General features: G+C 27.4%; 1 protein-coding gene across 3 annotated transcripts in view; it reads left to right on the forward strand.

The window, feature by feature from the left end:
* Positions 1-21,632, forward strand: part of LOC135925573 (multidrug resistance-associated protein 1-like) — a 66,069-nt gene that overhangs the window by 13,502 nt on the left and 30,935 nt on the right. For all 3 annotated transcript variants that reach the window (XM_065460971.1, XM_065460970.1, XM_065460972.1), the window contains exons 12-13: positions 773-919; positions 1,160-1,253. In XM_065460971.1, the coding sequence (XP_065317043.1) occupies positions 773-919; positions 1,160-1,253 (241 nt within the window). The remainder of the gene's footprint in view (positions 1-772; positions 920-1,159; positions 1,254-21,632) is intronic.

A 21,632-nucleotide genomic window follows, 5' to 3' on the forward strand; every position in this document is an offset into this window, starting at 1 on the left:
GATAATTGGCAAATTAATGTCGTTAATAAAAATTATTCTGGGATGAATTGGGTAACTTATACGATACATTTTACGGGCTAGGCTTGGTAAAAATAATGGTGGGCTGGCTGGGTTGGTTCGATACACTTTCAGGCTGTACCTACATTTAATCTTAATTTATAAATAAAAAATAAGAAATGTTTTGAAAATATCAAGAGGTAGGAAATATTTACTATTTATTTTCCTATCATATTTTGTAATAAATAGAATTAAATTATCGAAATGAATATTCAAATTTAATAGATAACAGTAAAATATAGAATATAATAAATTAAATATTTAGTTTAAAATTTCTTCCCTATCATTTTTTTAAAAAATTCGAGTCTCAACATAGGCCAGCCTGGGCATGGCACCGGCTTAAAATTTTATCCCATATCTATGTAGTATTTACAAGTGTGACATCTTCTAATACATTATTTTGGCTTTTCAGATGACTATTTTAAGACTGGTCCGAGTTAAGTACACTAGCTGCCTTTAGGTATGTTTTTTTAAAATATCATAATGAATTTTATCAACGATGATATATTAAGGTTAACTAATAAATTTATAATACACAAATGTTGACCATAAAAAATTGTTGTTCCTTGAATATTTATTTTTTATCCAGGATATTGGAAAACCATAATTATCAATAATTTATAAAAGGTAGATTCATGAACAATTTACACGAAAATGAATGCCTAACATAATCATTAGAAACAAGTCTAGTAATGTATATTTCTTTCGTTTATAGGTATCATGTGTGACTTTTGCCACCTATGTTTTAAGTAATCCCAAAAATATATTGGATGCTGAGAAGGCTTTTGTTTCTTTAGCTTTGTTCAATCTTTTGCGTTTCCCCTTGTCCATGCTTCCCACGATTATAACAAATGTGATCGAGGTACTTTTATAAATAATTCTTTTTATACAAGTTATATTCTACTCTAATCTAATGATCTAATATAATTACATTTTTATTGATTAAATTGAAACTCATCATGCAATATAAAACAAAACAATATTTTATAAATTACACATCTAAACGATGATATTTGTATATATTGTTAAAATATATCGAGTAAACAATATATTTTCTAATTTTTTTTAAATTCGCAAATATTTTAAAACAAAATTATGCCAGGCCAGAGTGTCTCTTAAGCGACTGTGCACGTTTTTATTACGAGACGAATTAGAACCTGACTGTGTCATCAGAGAAACCCTGAATGCTTATGATAGTAAATAAAAAATTATTTCTGTATTAATTTTAAGAAGGAAATGGTTTAAAAAGAAATACATATTAAATACAGGAACAATTGATGATTAGTTTTTTAATTTCTAACCAGTGCCCATTTCTTTAATTATGTTGACTGCTATGGCAATTTCACTACAGGGACCACTCAAGATTCCATCATCAATATACCAAGCGTGGAGCGATAGAGTACATGAAGAGTTTATTGATTTTATCATGTCATTGATTCCAAGACTAAAGAGAAGGGATCCGAGAGGGTCACCCTGTTGGATACCCTCGACAGAAAGTATATTTTCTTTGTTGAATTGTAAGATTGTTGGTGATTGGTAGCAAGAGAAAAGAAATTTGGTGTAATCGGGGAAATGGAAGCAAGTTGAATGTAGGAACGTGTTGCGCGAAAGAGTGTTGTAGGCGTTAGAGAAGTCAATTTTTACTAGGGATTCCTTTTTTGGGTTATTTTCAAGGTGAATTCTTGTCAAGTGCACAGCAGCTTCACACCCACCAGGTACCTACACCCAGTTGGTAGGGGCTTAGAATGTGTGCGGCATCGTGTTTGATTCTAGATGCGATTAATTTAGCGACCAATCTACGGTAAGTTGAACCAATGGCGATAAGCCGATGTCCTTGTTTGGTTTTTGGAGTGCGATGAGTCTGGCAGAGTAAGGGGTTAATAAAGCTGGGTACGTCTCCATTTAGGATTTTGTTGACTAAGTTTGTGATTTTAGTGAGAATTGAAACCTGTGTACAGATTACAGGAGAGGTAATATCCTGTAAAAAAATTGGTCTAATCCCATCTAGACCATAAGCCGAATCCCGATGAAAAGATAGGATTGCTTCCTTACTTCTTCCTGTGTGAAGTCTGCTGCACAATGGGAATAGGGTTGGGGCAATATTGGCATAAATGTTGTTGTGGGATGCTTTGATCGAAGCTTAATTAAGGTTTCTAAATTGGATTCCGCCAGAGTGTCATTAGTTGAAATGAGTTTGAGGGTCCCTTTGATATTAAGACTGTCAATTTTCTTCGAAATCAATGAGGCTTTTTGTTGAAGTGGGGTTATTTTTTTTTGTTTATGGGATGTCTGAAGATTTGGGACTCATGAAGATGAGTGTTGATGTTTAAACAGGCATCTTTTATTTGTTGTGTTAATGATTTTTGGAGTGATATGTCAGGTATATTGAAAGTATTGTACCCAAAGTTTAAAAATTTTAACCATTCTTCTTCTTTGTTAAAATTTTGCAAAAGAGAAGATATGCAGTTGCTGAGAGATTTAGCTACTTGTATTCTCGCTCCTTTGGGTATTCTCGTTATGATACTTGGTTTTGTGGAGTTAAGAAAAATATCTGAGAATGAGGCACCAATTACTTGGTTTATATTTAGAAAAACAATTAATATTTTAATAAAATTTTTCATTTCTTTCTTTATTTATTTAAATGTTTAATAACTTAAATATTGGGAAATCTTTTAGTATTTAGACTACATTGATAGACTTTATAAATTTAACTCGATACTTACAAATTTTTATTAATTTAGTTCTTTATGTTATTTATTCTAAAATAAATATTTGGTCATTTTTAATTGAAATTAAATGATTAATTTAAATTTGTCAAAACTTATATAATTTATATATAAAATTAAGATAATATTCACTAATTTTGAATTGTGTAATATTTTAGGAAAATTTTGAGAAATATAAAAATTTAAGAATTTGGGGACATTAATTTTTAAATTATACTTATATAATTTGTTACTCATATAATTTAAGAAATTTACTATATAAATGTTTATTATATAAAAATTTTAATGTGTTTAAAAATATATTATTTTAATATTTTACTGTCAGTCACAGTTTTAAGTACCTAAATGAAAATTTATTTTATTATTTAAAATAAACTAATTTATATACTGTGAATTAAGTAAATTATATGATTAACAATATAATTGTAATATCTTTAATCTTGTTTCTTTAATTGGTAAATAATAAAAACAAAAATTTTAACTTTTATTCAATATATTTATTAAATTTATGAATAAAAATAATTAAAAACTAGCAAAATTTATAAATGTCAACTTATAAAGATTTTATAAATAATTTTCTTTGTCGGAAATAAAAATTTTAAAAAAAATTTCTTTATAAGATATTTAATTGGATAATAAATGTAACAGTATAAAATTATGCAACATAACGGTGAAACTAAGGTATATAAAGAATACAAATGAAATGTTATTAAATAGATCAATTTAAGTCGATAAAACGCCCAACTCAATATTTTATCTAGCAAAATATTATGCAAATTTGAAGATTTTTCTCATGGATGGCACAAAGATGATATCTATTCGCAAAATCTCGAGGCAACCGTTATCAAAAATCGATTGAGCCATATAATACCACAAAAAAATGAATAATTTTTTTTAAAAATTCAAAATATTTGTTTATTTTCTTATTGAATAAATAATAATACTATTTATAGAACGGAGTCTTTGAATATATTATAAGATATAATGAGTAAAATAAACTATTTAAATTTTAAATTTGAAGATATTTCAAAATATATTGCTATTCTATTCAGAAATTTAATTTAATTAATAAAATTTATTATTTTCTTGATATATATTTTAAAATGATTGATCAGAATTTAATGAGAGTAAAACATGATTATCTATTCATTCCTGATAAAAAAAAATTTTTGAAATAAAAAAATTCTAATTAAAAATGATCAGTTAAAAAAAATTGAACATTTTCCGGCTAACCGTTGGATTAAATATTTTAAAACATTGGGCTGGGGATGGAAAGTTGAATTTAAAATATTTAAAATATTCTCTTTATACAAACTATTCATTTATAACTTTCTCTCAGAAGGGTTAAGTTATCACAAAGAGACTCCTTCTCTTGTACATTTCAATTTTACAGTATCATTCATGAAATTGTCCAAACTTACAAGATGCGGATATTAACACTTAAAACAACGGATGGCAAAACAGAGGAATTAAATGAATCTATGAAGTAAGTAATAAAATTCAATAATAATATAAATAGCATAAATGTTTCATAAAGAAATTGTTTTTTATAAATAATTACTTCATTTTATTTCTTTTGCATACGATATAAAAAGCCATATTTATAAAAAAATATAATGAGCCGTTGAAAAGTTGAAATGGAGGATAAATATCACAAATATACCATGTTAAGCATGCAAAAATATAATATGATGACCCAATATTGATTTTGTACCGTTTTCAAATTTTCTATTAAAGTATAGGAATTAAAGCTTCCAGAAAAACTATTAATTAATAAGATTAAAATCAGAAATCTTCAGAAGTACATCATTTTTAGGCTAACAAATTTTAAGAAAGTTTTTCGTCTTTCATTAGAACTCGCAGTTTATTTTAAAAGTTAAATTTTGTTATATTTTGTAAATGGTTTCGAGTAGAAATTGAATTAATAAGAGTGAATGCATGTTAAATGATCCATCATATGATTGATAAATTTTTATTATATAAATTATGTTCCTCCGTTTAAGCCTGACAGTTTTGAGGATGTTCTTAAGTCGTTACCGGTTCCCAGTTTTGTTAAATTGTTATAGCTTAATAATGAGGTTTAAACTATAAAATGACCTCGATTAGAAGTACAAGTAAAAATACAAAGATTTATACTCGTGCAGGAGTATAGTTTGAAAACAAAAAAATCGGCTAATTTGACTCGATCTGCAAACCCCCGCGGAAGAAAATATGTTAAGTATTAATGTGCCAGTTAATTTATTTGTACTTTCTATAAAAAAAAAGGGGGAAACTATGATTAATTAATGTGAAGCGCACTATTTTACTTCAAACTCAAAGTGAAATAATTAAACATGATGGTTAAAAATAAAATTGAACTTAACTATTGTTTTATTGAACAATTGTTGTAACTTTGATATCCATTAATCACTTTAAAATATACATAAATTAATATAATATGGGAATTAGAGATCTGCAAAAGTAGTCCCGGCCCGAACCCGGGCCGACCCGGACCAAACCGATTTTGGGCCGGTCCTGGCCTAATATTTATGAGATAATTTAAGCCGGGTCGGGTCAGGCCTTATAAATATTTTTAAAATATATCTAAATTTATCAATTTTATGTTGAATTTTTTATGTAAAATAAAAATATAGGATTTATTTATAGAAAGTAGACGCCAAATAACATATATCGTATATTTTGAGTTATTATAAAAATTAATTTTTATATTTTAAATAAATTCGGGCATCGCCGGCAAAATTTTTTTTAAAAAAATTTCGGGTTCGGGCTAGGTTTGAAAAATTAGGCCCTATGTACGGGAATGTTAAACATTTTATGAAAAATAACAAATTTTAAGTGTGCCCATTTTGGCTAATGGTACATTTCAATTATTCTTCACCTTTGCGACTATTTTTTAAGTGTTATTCCAAATAACACATAAACCATTTATTAATGCTCCTTTTTTCTCAAATATATTATATGGTGTATACGTTTAATATTTAAAAATTGTCTTTTACAGCTTTAATTATTGGAACATTTTAACCCTTTTATTACAACTTTATCTCGAGGTGATGAATATTATACATATCGTGTATAACATCTAGTTAGGTTATAAATTTCCGATAAATTTAGACATACCCGGATGTCCAGTATGAAATATATATCAAACTCTTTTTTGAAGTGAGTGAGGAATATTTAATCTGTCATTCCGAAAATAATATTTTTAGAACAACGGAAGGCAAGTAAAAAAAAGTGAAAAATGTAAAAATTAAAAGATTTTTATTTTATTTTTATAACTATTAAAAAACTAAAAATTTTACAATACTATTTTTTAATTTACACTTTTTACATAAGTTTTTTAAAAGGTTAAATTTTAACAAATAATTTTTACGAAAATTAGGAAAATATAAAAGGTCATTAAATAAATTTAAAAGAAAGAAATTTACAAAATCACAAAGTAAAAAATATATAAAGTTTATGCAAAATTTATATATTAACATTTCCCTTTTTTTTAATGTCTTCTTTACTTAGTTTTATCCACTTCCAGTTATTCGTTTCTCAATTGCTCCATTAGACATTTGTTCGTATATCTAAGGAACATATTGCTGGTGTTATTGATCAAAATCTCTTCATTTTTGGTTTATACGTGTATATTTAGGTGTTAAACATTATCCTAAAAAATATTTTGAAAATATTATGATTTGACCGAATGCCGAGCTTAAAACCGACCAATTACTAAATATTCGATCGACCAAATTTGGTGTTAATATTATTTGGAAAATAATGATTTTTGGTTTATTTATCTATATATACGTGTAAATCATTATCGCAAAAAATATTTTAAAAATATCGTGATTTGACAGATTACCGATATGAAGACCTAATGACTAAATACTGCCTTGCTGGCGTTATACTTGGAAAATTCTTCTTTTTTGGTTTATACGTGAACGATAAGTGTTAAGCATTATTCTAATTAATTTTTTGAAAATATTATGAATTGACCGAATGGCGAGCTCAAAACCGACCACTTACTAAATATTCGATCTACCAAATTTGGTAGTAATATTATTTAGAAAATGTTCATTTTTGGTTTATTTATCTCTATATACGTGTAAATCATCCCAAAAAATATTTTAAAAATAACGTGATTTGACCGATAACCGATTTGTAACGAAATACTGCTTTGCTGGCGTTATCCATAGGCTTTAAAAGTATTAATTCCCCGCATGATGACATAACATTTTCTCTTTCCCGTTTTTTACTTCCTTTTATTAAATTTTCTACCTCTTTTTTTTTTCTCTTCCTCACTAAATTTCTCCCAAATTGATAAATCTATCTGAAATGACTTATACCCCTCAGCCAAATAATATTCTCCTTTTCCTATCAAAGCTCTTTCGAGATCTTTTTCTTGTATTTGTGCTTTATTATATATTATATCAATTAAATTAATTAAATTACTTGATTGCCAATTTGTATAACTTTTAAATACATGATTCATGGAGTCACAATTGTTGTTAGTCCATAAATCACTTTAATTTTATTTTCAAAAAATTAATTAGGATAATGCTTAACACGTTATTGTTCACGTATAAACCAAAAATGAAGAATTTTACATGTATAATGCCAGCAAGAGTATTTCGGTTTCAAACCGGTTATCGGTCAAATCACGATATTTTTGAAATGTTTTTTGGGATAATGATTTGCACGTATTTATAAATTAACCAAAAATGAACATTTTATAAATAATATTGGTCGGTTTTGAGCTCGCCTTTCGGTCAAATCATAATATTTTCAAAAAATTAATTAGGATAATGCTTAACACGTTATTGTTCACGTATAAGCCAAAAATGAAGAATTTTCCATGTATAATGCCAGCAAGGCAGTATTTAGTCATTAGGCCTTCAAATCGGTTATCTGTCAAATCACGATATTTTCAAAATATTTTTTTAGGATAATGTTTAACACCTAAATATACACGTATAAACCAAAAATGAAGAGCTTTTGATCAATAGCGCCAGCAATATGTTCCTTACAAACTTTCTACTATTTTTCGATTCTAAACCTACTCATTAATTAAATCTCAAAGAAACCTCTATTTTTTAAAAATTTTTTAGGTTTTTCACATGTATTTGCACCCAAATTCAAAAAAAGCGCTATAATATTTATTCTGGTTTCATAATATTATTTATGTATTTAACGCCCTTTTATGGATATAAATTTGTTAAATTTTTAAATTGAAAAATAAAATTTGTAAATTGTTACATTATAGGAATTAATATATTAATATTATATATTTTGGTTATTGTTATACATTCAAATTTATATTTTTACTTTTTTATAATTTCATTTTTGTAACCTTACTTATATTACTTTTTATGAATTCAAATTTAACTTTTCAATTTAACTTTTTATTCAACTTATATTACTTTTTATTTTTCGTAACCTTACTTTTTGTTTTTACATATATTCTAATTTATATTTTAGAATATATATATACCTTAAGAATTTTTATGCACAATTATGGTTCCTTTTTGGGGACTCAATTATAGAATTTTATTTTTAATTATATAATTATAAATTTAAATTATAATATTTTTAATTAGATTTTAAATAGAAATCTAACAATTGTTTTTAAGTAGATTAATAAAGTATTATAATAAATAAAAATGTAGCATCTTTAAAGAAAATAGTTAATAATAATAAAATATATTTTTACTTACTTGCACGTTTATCATGATTCTCTTCATGGTGCTCCATGTTTGGCAAAAAAAATCTCGCCTTATGGAAATTTTTTTTAAAATAAAAAATTTTTTTCTCTGTAAATATGATTAATATAAAAAATTATAAAACGGTACAAATAATTTCTATATAAAGAAAGAAAAAATAAGGTAAAATTATTGTGATATTATTTTTATCAGGTTTGCTTTTAAACTAAACAATATTCCTCATGAAATTTCTATTTACGACATATTGTTTGATTTTACTTATAACTGCGATGAAACTACTCTAGAATACGGGGTACCGAAGATGTTTTATTTGAGTTTGTAAACCTCAAAGACATGATTAATTGTTTTGAGTTATTAAATGGCAAACATTACGTGTACAATGAATCAGAATTCATTGAATTAAATTGAATGTTTATCAAAATATAAATTGTTAAAATATAAAATGTTATAATTTCCAACATATATGAATTACTAATAAAATATGGAAATAAAACCAGAGTTTATATATAAGATTCCTAAATTAGTTGAACCACTTACTGAGATTTATTTAGATAGAATATTAAGTTATTTTTCGACCAGTACATTATCGGACTCTATTAAAATAAATACGTTACTTAATAATTTATCAGACGAGGTTTTTGACAATATTAAATCAATTTGTTCTGATACCGACATTCTAGATCTTAAAATTGTGATTAAAAAGTTAACTTACCTTTTACCAGCACAAGATAAATACACTTTAATTAATAAATTTAATCTGCTGCAGCAGAACTCGTCAGAGAGTTTCATGCTGTGGTTCATAAGAGTATCGAAACTGCATAAAAAATGTAATTTTTTGGACGTCAGTTGATTAAAAGAAAAATTACGGACATCTACCTTAAATGATAAGATAAAATATAAGTTTTTTAAAAATATTAATTTAACTTTAAATGAGATGGTCGATTTGGGAGCTAAGTTAGACAGCATCAGCGAGAAGTCAGATGTTGATAATATAAGTTATATGAATAACGATAAAAAGTCCGATAAAGATAAAAAAATTTACAATAAAAATAGAAATGACAACAATAATTATTTTAGACCTGATAATAATTTTAGAAATAATTATGATAATAGAAATAGAAATGGGAATTACAATAATAATTTTAGATACAATTATAGTAATAACAATTCGAGATACCACGATAATTATAACAATTATAACTACAATAACTATCGCTATAACAATAATAATCAATCTAATCATGGTAGAAATAATACATGGCATGATAATAATCAAAGAAAACAAATCCAATACGGTGACGGAAATCGTAACAATTACCAATCTTATTACAACAATTCAAATAATTTTAGATGTAGTGATAATAATCAGAGAAAGCAAATACAATATAACAACAACTCAAATAATTATAGAGATGGCGACAACAATAATAGAAAACAAATACAATATATGAATATTGAAGAAATTATTGAAGAGAAAGTTGACTCTACAAAGAACAAAGATGATAATGATTTTAATGTCAACAACTTATCTGGTGACATGCTCAATGACAAAGACAACGCATTTGTGACTACTTTATAAGTGAACGATATTGTTACATGTATGCAAGTTGATACTGGCTCTAAACATACTATTATATTTCATGGTCTTGCTAAAAAACTTGGTATTAGAGATGTTAAGAAATCCGAATTACAACTTACCGCTTATGATGTAAATTTAATCAAGATCATCGGCACTACTCAAGTTAAAGTGACTTATGAAGGTATCTAAAAATATCTACAAGCGGTAGTCGTCGAATCGAGTAAAAATGCCTTGTTGGGACGTACATGGATCATTGCTTTCAAAAATATTTTAAATAAATTTATAGCAAATGTTGACACTAATTACGAAGATGAAATAAAAAAATTGAAGAGTGTGAATCCAAATTGACTAATGGGCCAATCAACAAAGCAAGTGTCAAGTTACATTTAAGAAGAGATTCCCAACCTAAAATAATACCGTCTAGACGTATTCCTTATTCAAAAATTGATCTTGTTAGCAATGAACTTAAGAAATGGATACATGATAAAATAATTGAGCCGGTGCCTGTTACCGCTGTCTACAAAGATGATGGGAGCATTAGGCTTTGTGCTGACTTTAAGGACACTGTAAACCTAGCTCTAGAAGATTTCAGATACCCTCTACCACGAATCAATGATCTAATTGCTAAACTTTCAGAAGGAAAGAAATTTACGAAGATTGACTAGAAAAATGCTTTCTTACAGATACCAATTGATAAAAGTTGCAGAAATATTTTAAACATATCTACGCACAAGGGATATTACCAATTTACTAGACTTCCTTTTGGGCTTAAGACCTCATCTGCAATTTTTCAACAGATCATGGACCAAATCTTCGGTGATATGGATGACGTCATATTTTATATTGATGATCTACTTATAACTGGAAAAAACGATGAAGTCCACCTTAACAACATAAAAAAAGTGTTTGATAGAATATCATCGTTTGGGCTAATACCTAACTTCAATAAAAGTGTGTTCTTTAAAAACAAAGTGAGGTTCCTGGGTCATGATATTGACGCTAAGTGGAATCATGCTAATCACACAAAATTGAAGCAATAATTAATATGCCAGAACCAAAATCAGCTGCTGAATTATCAACATTTCTGGGAATGGCTGGCTAGTATAGAAAATTTTTGAACAATTTTGCAGAAATTGCCGATCCTCTATATAAGATGTCAACAAAGAAAAATGGGCTTGGAACCTAGAACACTCTAAAAGTTTTAATGATCTTAAGAAGTTGATTAGTCTTCTGCCTGCTTTGACATACTTTAACCCTGAATTACCTATAGGGATAGACACTGACGCATCAAAATGTGGTTTAGGAGCTGTACTATTTCATATTGAAAAAGATAGTAAAGAAAAACCTATAGCTTTCGCGTCGAGAACTTTATTAAAATCTGAAATGAACTATACCAATATTGTGCGTGAAACTCTCGCCATTATGTTCTCTATAAAGAGGTTCCAGGAATATTTAATCGGCACAAATTTTGCAATTATTACTGACCATAAGCCTCTAGTGTACATCTTTACCAAGGGTCTTAAGGATAATATCACCATGTACTTAAAACTCCCGAAGTGGAATATTACATTAGGAGGATATGATTTTAATATAAAGTATAAAGCTGGTAAATATAATGTTGTTCCTGATTGTCTCTCGAGATTACCACAAGAATGTCATGATGAAACTATTGAAAATATAACTATAATAAATGAATATGGGGATTTACCTATTAATTTTAATCAAATTCGTGATGAAACTTTGAAAGATATGGAATTAAAACAAGTCATAAATGATATTAATAACAACAGGCCTATAATGAATAATATTTATAAAAACATTGAATTGGAATTAAGTATAATTAAGGATTGTCTTTACAAAAGTAACAGAATCATAATTCCGTCTTCTATGAGAAAAAATATACTACAGTCGTTACATGAAGGTCACTTGGCTGCAGGAAAAATCAAATCCTTAGCCAAAGATTACATGTGGTGGCCTGGTATAAATAATGACATAGTAATAGAAGTAAAATGTTGTGACGATTGTAACATATATCATGATAATCCTATAAAGATACAAAAACCATGGGTTTCGGCAACCAAACCGTTTGAAAGGATGCACATAGATTATGCGGGTCCGTTTTTCACAAAAAAATGGTTGATAATAACAGCAAATTTTCAATTGTTATTCCTGTTAAAAATATTACGACTGATGTGACTTTAAAAGAAATCTTTAAAACTATTTCGCTATATGGAATACATTAAACTATAGTTACTGATAATGTCACTAACTTTACGAGTAACGATTTTGAAAATTTTGCAACAATTTCGGTTTTAAACGTGTGCTCACATCTGCGTATCACCAGCAATCCAATGGCCAGGTAGAACGCATGGTGAGAACGTTCAAAACACATATGAAAAGGAATATTAAAATTGACTTAGATATCGCACTTGGTAAATTTTTATTTAATTACAGAAACACGCGTAATGATACTACAGGAGTTACACCATCTCAGAGAATGTTTAATCGAGATATTAGAATTAAATGGGACTTATTAAAACCGTGGAGGAGAAGGAGAATAAATTAAACGTTACTTTACCACAAAATAGAACCTTTAACGTAGGAGATTTTGTTTGGTACAAAGTACAAGGTGATGATAAATGGTGCAAAGGTATAATCACACATAAAGAAAGTGATATGATGTTCCAAATTAAGACAGAGAAAGGTATTTTGAGGAGATATTTAGATCAAATAAGAATTAGAAACTGTTTTAACACAATTATTAATTATGACTCTAAGGATTCTTTTAAGGAGGGTGTGGACAAAAATATAAAAATTACTGATATAACACCTATTTCTAGACCCGTGCGAATCAAAAACCTGTTTATTTAAAAGACTACATAACTTAATAAAAATAAATAGTAAATTGCATAAAGTAAATTAAATATTAAAACGCTCACACTAAAACGCAAAAAATTAAAACGCTGAAAATATTATATAACAATCTTATTGATTTATTCTTCGTTTATTCTTATATCCAATATGATGTATATTTCCTATTATTCGCAACTTACTGATGATAATGACAATTTTGAAAATTGATAATAATAACAACTGAGTATGACAAGCAAGCTATATGACAAATTCACGATTTATATAGACAACTTACGATAAGGATATCAAGCTTACGATTTAAACAAACCAACGTACAATCACGATAAACGATTGGGACAAGTCAAAGCCAATGATATGATGACTTGTGAAACAACTTGATGATCAAAACGATAAACTACTTGGACAACAAACTCTCTATGACTTCTTAAATGAAATTATGGGAAAGCTTTTAGAAGAGGGAGAATATTACATTATAGGAATTAATAAATTAATATTATATATTTTTACTTTTTTATAATTTCATTTTTGTAACCTTACTTATATTACTTTTTATGAATTCAAATTTAACTTTTTATTCAACTTATATTACTTTTTATTTTTCGTAACCTTACTTTTTGTTTTTATATATATTTTAATTTATATTTTAGAAAATATATATATACCTTAAGAAAAGAGAAAGAAAATAGTTAATAATAATAACATATATTTTTACTTACTTGCACGTTTATCATGATTCTCTTCATAAATATATTTTTTTTCCATTAATATTAAGTAAAAATAGAAAATTTCTATATGTATTTTCAATGTTTTGTCACTGTAAGGTTCAAAATAGGAGAATAAATTTATTATCATATATGTAAGTTACTTAGTAAGAATTAATTTTAGTCAGGATAAAATAAGAAATATCAAATTACAAAAAATAAAATTATTAATAGATTAGGGCAAGAATGAGGGATACCATCTCACCAAGAATACATAATATCTATATAGAAACATATAATGGAGACTTATTAAAGATTAATTAACATCTTCAACTTAAGAAGTAGATGCTTTAGAAGGGATTAGCCAATTTAGTAAATAGTTTATAAATAAATCTTTATATTAATATAACAAGTCATATATTAAAAATGAGTGTAAATTTTAAAAATATCAATGGCTCTAAAAAGAGCTTATAGTAAAAATGTACCTAAAAAACATGTATAATTATGTTTAAAAATTTCTAATTGTATTTTTTGTTTTAGGAAGATTGACTCGCGTTTTTCGTTTGTTATGTTAAAAATTTTACATGCTAAAATTTTTAAAAATGAATATGTTGATTGGAAGAAATTACCATTAATTGAGATGACTATGGGTTGAAAAATATAATTATTTAATATTGAGTATTTATTGATTTTTTTATTTTTGCCATTAGTAAGAGGATTTGAATTAATTGATGAGGTAAAGGAAGAGACACAGGTAGCGTCCCAAATTAGGGATTTCCCATTGGACCATGGGATGCAGGTTACTGAGACCATCTTGTAGAGAGAGGTTTGTTGGTTCCAGAATGCTAGGAATTTTAGCTTTATCGAGAGCGTTATGGATGATTTTATTTATTGTTTTATGCCGGAGGTGGCGACCTTGGCTACGGGAGCAGTTTAGGCCGTGTCTTGCATTTGGTTGTATGGGTAGGTTGCAAAGGTGGCAAGTGTGTGAATGTGTTAGCGAGCATCCTAGTATAAATCCTATGGTAACTCTCGGTTGGTCATTGGTTAAGAGATTATCAAGGGTTAGGCTTGGAAGTGCCTCGAGCCATTCATGTCCACCATATTTATCGTTTAATTGAAGAAGTTGAATATCGCTGATATCGGAGGGGTTAAGACTATTTTGAAGTTTCTTAATAAGGGGTTCCAGATTGATTTATTAGAAATTTCGGTTGGGAATGTTTGACCGTCTGGGGTTAGTAGATTCCATTTTTCGATTGCTACTATTAAGAGATCGTCATTGGGGGTTATAAAAGATGAGATCGCAGAATTGAGCGAAAGGCGATTAGAGATAAAAATTGATAGGGAGAGTAATTCTAAGGAGATTAGGTCGATACCGCCTAGTTTAGCGGGTAATTGAGCAAGGTGCCAATTAAAGTCTGATAATGGAAGATTAAGGATCCTTTCCATTAAGGTCTTTAAGCGAATATTATGCTTGGTGAAAAATTCTGAGGAGGTGAATGAGGAGGATGAGTGGAAGAGGTGTGAGATTTTAGGTAAATATAGGCACTTTTTTAATAGATAAAAAGTTGGTGCGATGGGATATGATTGATGAACTTTTCCAAGTTTTGCAACTCGAAGAAGGTTTTATCGATAGTTTTTTCCGAGATTTTATTATTTAGTAGTGGGGAGCCCAAGAGTTGGATATCTTCGATTTCGATAATATTGTAATCTTTAAATGAGTCTAGGGGAATCTCGGGGTTGAGTATGCAGATTTCTGTTTTGGTTTTGTTTAATTCTAGGCCTATTTTGGGGCATTCTCTTTCGAGGTGGAAGAGGGCTTTGCTTATTTGATGTTGGTTACCGCAGAGAGTGCCATCGTCTAGGTACCATAAATTAAGGTCTAGATCAAAATCAGATTTGAGATCTTTCATCATATTATGGATGGCTAAGCAGAAAAGTATAGGGCCTAGGGGGTCGCCCTGCTGAACACCCTCTGAGTATATAACGCAACCATTGAAAATGAGGGGAGTGCTATTGGAAGCAAATGTCAACAATGCGCGAGTATTGGTGGAAATTATCGTAAAACGATTCGAGAGCCGAGGAACGAGATATTGTATTGAAGGCGTTTTTGAAATCAATTTTGCAAATAACGGAGTTTAAAGGTGGATGTTGTAGGTAGATTCGGAGACAGTGAGAGGCTATATCTACGCCTCCTTTTGTTCCGCAGCCTAATTGGTAATTGCCAAGCAGGGAATGAGTAACGGTTTTTATTTTTTTTGCGATGATTTTAGTAATCAGGCGTCTGAAGAAAGAACCGATAGCTATAGGGCGGATACCACCTTTCGGCTTTACAAATGCAATCAAGTTAGCTCCAAATATTATTTGATGAGCTAATGTGGGGATATCTCTAGTGATTATATTATTGAGGAAGGATGTAAGTGAGTTAAAAAAAACTATTTGAATTGGGTGATTTTAGGAATGTTTGGAAGTAGGAAGGTCAATAGCCGTCAGGACCTGCCACTGAAAATTTATTAAATTCGTTTATAGTGTCACGTATATCTTGGTTTGTTATTGTGAGAGGAGGAATATTGGGCCGAGGATTTGGTAAGCTAGTATAAGGGCTCGTGGATGGAGAGATTTTAGGTTTTCAAGAGTCGCATCATTAGATGGGGCTAGTTTTGATTGTGAGGAGATTAATTTTTGGGATCCGCAGAAGTCGCCTTCATTATTTTTTTGGAAATTTTGTCACAGGTTTTAATGAAACTTTCATTGGTATTATTGGGATATTTGATGTGTTCAAGAGTTGTTAAGTAATCTATATTTTTAAGTCTGTCTTTTATAATATTAGGTAGTGAAATAGATTTTTTATCTTTTGGGATTGAGAGACATTTAAAAGGGAAAGTGAAAAGATTGTTCCAATGATTTGTGTTTGACAAATCTGAGTTAATATTATCAAATAATTTGGTGAGATGGACTGTGATATGATAAGGTAGTTAACACTGGTTGGGATGTGCTTAATTGTTGGTGATTTATTAATAAAGATAAATTCTTCTAGTGATTTGTTATTTACTTGTATGTGTTTGGTATTTATTGGGGGTTCTATAAGTTTTGTGCAAAGTGTGTTAGAGCCTAAGCAAGGGAGGGTTGTAGGGCCATGTTTGTAAAGATGGTCATCCTTTTTTATATTTATTAATTTATGGCAAGTTGGACAGATTCCTTTCATAGTAATGATGATGGGAAGGATTGATATTTAAGGTATTTGTTTATTTAAGTAAGAAACAGAATTTTGCCTTAATATATGTAGCCTTTTCTTTAAAGTCATAATTTTATAGCTCCTTATTATAATTTGAGAGTCTTATTATTGCCAAGTTTTGGTTTATGAATCTGATTTGATACTTCTGAGTTTTTGAATTTTGGATAATTATTTTGTACTCAGATACTAAATATTTGAATGTTTATTAATCAGATTTATCAAATTAGTTTTTAAGGGTTTTTTAATTGAGTGATATATAATTCAATTGCTTATTAGTATTAAGGCCATTAAGAGCTGTAAGGATTTTGATAAAGTTGTATTTCATAGGGTAAAAAGAATATATAATTTTGGAAGATATAAGAATAATATTGCTGCTAAAACTACTGTGTTAAAATGATGATGTAAAATAAATAAATAATTCCTGAATCTTTTTGATGAATATAAATTTTGGTAGATATTAAAATAATATTGCTGCTAAAACTACTGCTAATGAAATTATTATTAAGGTCAAAGTTTTGGAAAATTAATGTAAGTTGTAATTACTGTTAAAATGATGATGTATTAATGTTTTCTGATTAGCTCTTTTTGGAAACCAAATCTTATGATAAATTGAGTAAGTCACAGAATAATTATTCCAATCCAGAATGATGAATCTTGATGTAAAACATATTGAGTGTTATAGGTAATATCCTTTTTCCTTATCTAATAGTATTATCAATAATTAGGAATGTTAATCTCCTTGGAAGTCATTATATTAATTTTGAAAATTAGCAAAATAATTTTGTTGACCGCATTTTGTAAATTTTAAGATCTTATTTTGTCGATTATATTTTTTATTAGGATGGAAAATAAATAATTATTGTTTATAATTCAATTAATACATTTTCTACTAGCCAAATTGGTATAAATGGATGATTAACATCACAGATATCTGAGCATTGACCATAAGCAGGGTTGCCATGTCTCCCCCCATCAGTGGGAGTCTCCCACAATTTTTTAGTTTACCCACATACATCTCACTCCCACAAAACTCCCACAATTAGAAATCTCCCACAAAAAGCTCCCACAATTTTTTTTAGCATTATAATGTTTTTAATATATAAATAATAATTTTGAGAGACAGTATTTGATTATTTTATATTTTTAAAATAAATTTTAAATATTTATTCGAAAAATATGTCTAGTTTTTTTATTTTATTTTTCCGCTCTAAAATATATTTTTTATAAAATTCTCCAATTCTCCACTCGACATTTTCAAAATTTTTGTGTTAGAAAGAATAGAAGTTAGAACAGTATGTATAATTATTATAAATATATTTTAAATTACTTAATATATTTTATATCGTTATCTAGAATTGCAGTGCTCCACTCGACATTTTCAAAATTTTTGTGTTAGAAGAATAGAACTTTTAGAAGTGGATATTATATCCCATATACCAAACAGATTTAAGTAATAAAATGTTCTATTTTGCTAATAATTTTATCTTACTGTAAAATTAAAATAATATATTAAGCACTAAATTGATAAAATTTTAAGAATAAATGATTTTAAATGGCTGTTCTGGCCAAATTAATAGATATTTAATATAACTTTGCAAGAATATATTCCCAGTACTTAAAGTTAGATGGTCTAAAAGCAGAGGAGAAATGGGTGGAATTTTTTCGTAATAACGATAAATCTCCATGCTTCTCCTTACCTCATTCTAATGCCTCATCGGAGCGCATTTTTAGCCTGATGAGGACTGCCTGGAGAAAGGAGAGAAATCGAATTGCTTTAACAACATTAGAGGCCGAGTTAATGGTTAAACAAAATTATAAAATGTCATGCCAGGAATTTTATAAATATCTTAATAACGACGGTAAACGTTTAGTTCCATTATTTAAATCTCAAATAAAATATAATTAACTATAACTATTTGACTTTCTATATTTTATAAAATCTTATTTATACATTTGCATAAAATCATATAAATTTATTTTTTACATTGTAAAATTAATATTTTGAATATTTTGGCAAATCATAAAAATAAAGAAGCATTACAATCTCCTCAAACATGACATCATATTAAATCTTATTAATAATTATCCGATAATAGTAATAATATTTTTACTTTGGTATTTCTGCAGCATAATTTAGTCAACCTTTATTAAATTATATTCTTCTGATTGCAACTGCATATTAACAGCATATAGTAGATTTCCTATATGTAAAATTCCTAAATACACTTCTGCCATTTATTTTTGAAAATTTTTTCAAAATATTAGGACAGCTTTTATAATCTATTTATTTTTTAAAGGTTTGTAAAATTTTAAAATTCTACGATGGCGCGTATTAGGAGGAACCTGTAAACCAACATTATGCTGACTCAATTCTGTAAATACACTCTGGTTTTTGCCAAATTCACTGAGGAATTATCAGATCAGAAAGCTGCCATGCAATTCATTGCTAATGCCAAATCTGCCATATTTACCATTATATATGGTTAGCTATGTCTTTGGATATTTCACATCTGTAGAAAATTTTTTTAATAGTTTTATTGAAATGACATTAATTTTGTTGAAATAGGGGAGGATCAAGGGAAATGTTTTGATATCTCCTTATTAGATGCATCTGTTAGAATTGCATATGTTTGCACATTTTTCAAATCGTCAAGAATTGACCTTCTTGATTTATATCCTAAAACATTGATGATAGCCTTGCTCATTTGTGTTCTACAAAGTATACTTTTCATTTATATTAGTCGTTAAATATTATGGGGAAAGATTCTACCAACATTGTGATGTTAATAGCTCTCTGAATGTTGTACTGCATGATAGGTATTTACCATTTCCGCAACTGTAGTTGCATCTGTATTATTTCTTATTTTTGAAGAATATTTTTGTTTTGCAATAGATGTTGATAGACTGCCCTGTACTGATTTATGCTTTGAATAATATGTGGGTCATATTATATTTTGTTATTATAGTTGGTAAAAGAAAGTTGGAGAATAAAATGTTTACAGGAGTTGGGAAATAAGTTCATTAATATAAAGTTGTTTGTTATAAAAAATAGTTAATTATAAAGTTTTATGTTTATACACCCAAATATTTTATATCCCAATAAATTAGATTCTTTACTGCGGTAACTCTTTATTATTCTTCAATTAAAATATATTTAATTTATTTCCACTTTCAAAGACGCGTCAAAAAAAAATATAATTTTCAATCCAAAATTCCAAAAAAAAAATAAATATAAATTCCAATTTTTTTGTCTTTTTTATAGATTCACAAAAATAAATATATATTTATTAATAATAAAATAAAATATATTAATTTCTAAAACAATGATGACTCATCCAAATACAATATTAATTTATATAGCGATGATTCATCAAAATTACAAATTTATTTTTAATCTTATGATTTGACAAATAATAAAAGAGAATAATTTTATCATTAATAAAAATCTTACCCTTCTTGACATATAGGAATTTAAAAGTAAAATTAGAAGATTATAAAAATTGTAAGCGGTATTGAGAAGAGAAGAAACGTTAATTGCGAAAAAGCAACTGGTAGTGAAATGGGGAAATCATTGGAAATATAAGGGTAAGAGAATAAAAAATAATAAAAAGAAAATAATAAGGTTGTTGTTTTGTGTAATGGTTCATTATGTAAAAAGAAAAAGGGGTATTGTGAATATGTTGTTAAAGATGTTAAGAAAAAAATTTGACTTGCTTACTGTGTGTAATATCCTGTGTAATCTACTCAATAAATTACAATGATGCTCACTCAATAAATTACAATGATGCAATTGATCTATTACATTAACCATAATTTAATGATAATCAACAATGCTGGATAAGGATACCAAGCTTAAAAAAGAATGATCATGACTGACCAATGATGCAATGGATAAATCAAGCTATGACTCATTAATCAGGATAATTTGATAACAACTTAAACAATCGTTTAATCAAATATCAAATCGTCGTATACGTCAGAAATGAACGATACAATAATACAAGAAAATATCAAAGATATGAAGTTTCGCTCAACGTCAATATCAAAAGTATTCCAATGATGCGAAATTTTGAATCAAAAGAATCTAAAAAAATATATATTCTTAAATTATATTTACGGTTAAATGTGGCATGCATTACCTTGAAAAGGGGGTACATGTTGTATTATAATAAATATTTATTTATTATATAAAAAATTATTAAAAAAATATTATTAAAAAAGAAATATATTATATTTTGTAAAAATCGGTGTTTATTGATTATTATTTTTTTTTGTAAAATCGTGAAAAATATATAATAAAGAAAAATAAAGAAGTGTTAAAAAATATTTTGTCTAAGAAAATCAAAGAATAAAAATGTATAGAAAATAAGGATAGAAAAATAATTATATTTTGATTTTATAAATTTATAAAATGCTTTTATAAAAAAATACTATTTAAAAATAAATTAAGACTGTTGGTATTTTATTGAGTGAATGTATAAAATATTAATCATAATATGAATAATTTGTAATATTTTGTAAATAAGATATATTTAATGTATTATTTTGATATCCAATACTTGCATGAATATTGTAATATAATGATGTAATGAAAATATTATGTACATTTATAATTATTTTCACTAATAGCAACTTCTTGAGTAATAATGCTTAATGATTTTATACATTTTTTGTACTATTGGGAAAAATTTCCAACCAAGATCTTAATAATTTTAAAAAAATTTCTTAAGCCCACCTCAATCCCTAATAATTTTT

The sequence above is a fragment of the Gordionus sp. m RMFG-2023 genome, chromosome 2 (assembly GCF_954871325.1).
Source record: "Gordionus sp. m RMFG-2023 chromosome 2, tfGorSpeb1-WG-v2, whole genome shotgun sequence".
Taxonomy (NCBI): domain Eukaryota; kingdom Metazoa; phylum Nematomorpha; class Gordioida; order Chordodea; family Parachordodidae; genus Gordionus; species Gordionus sp. m RMFG-2023.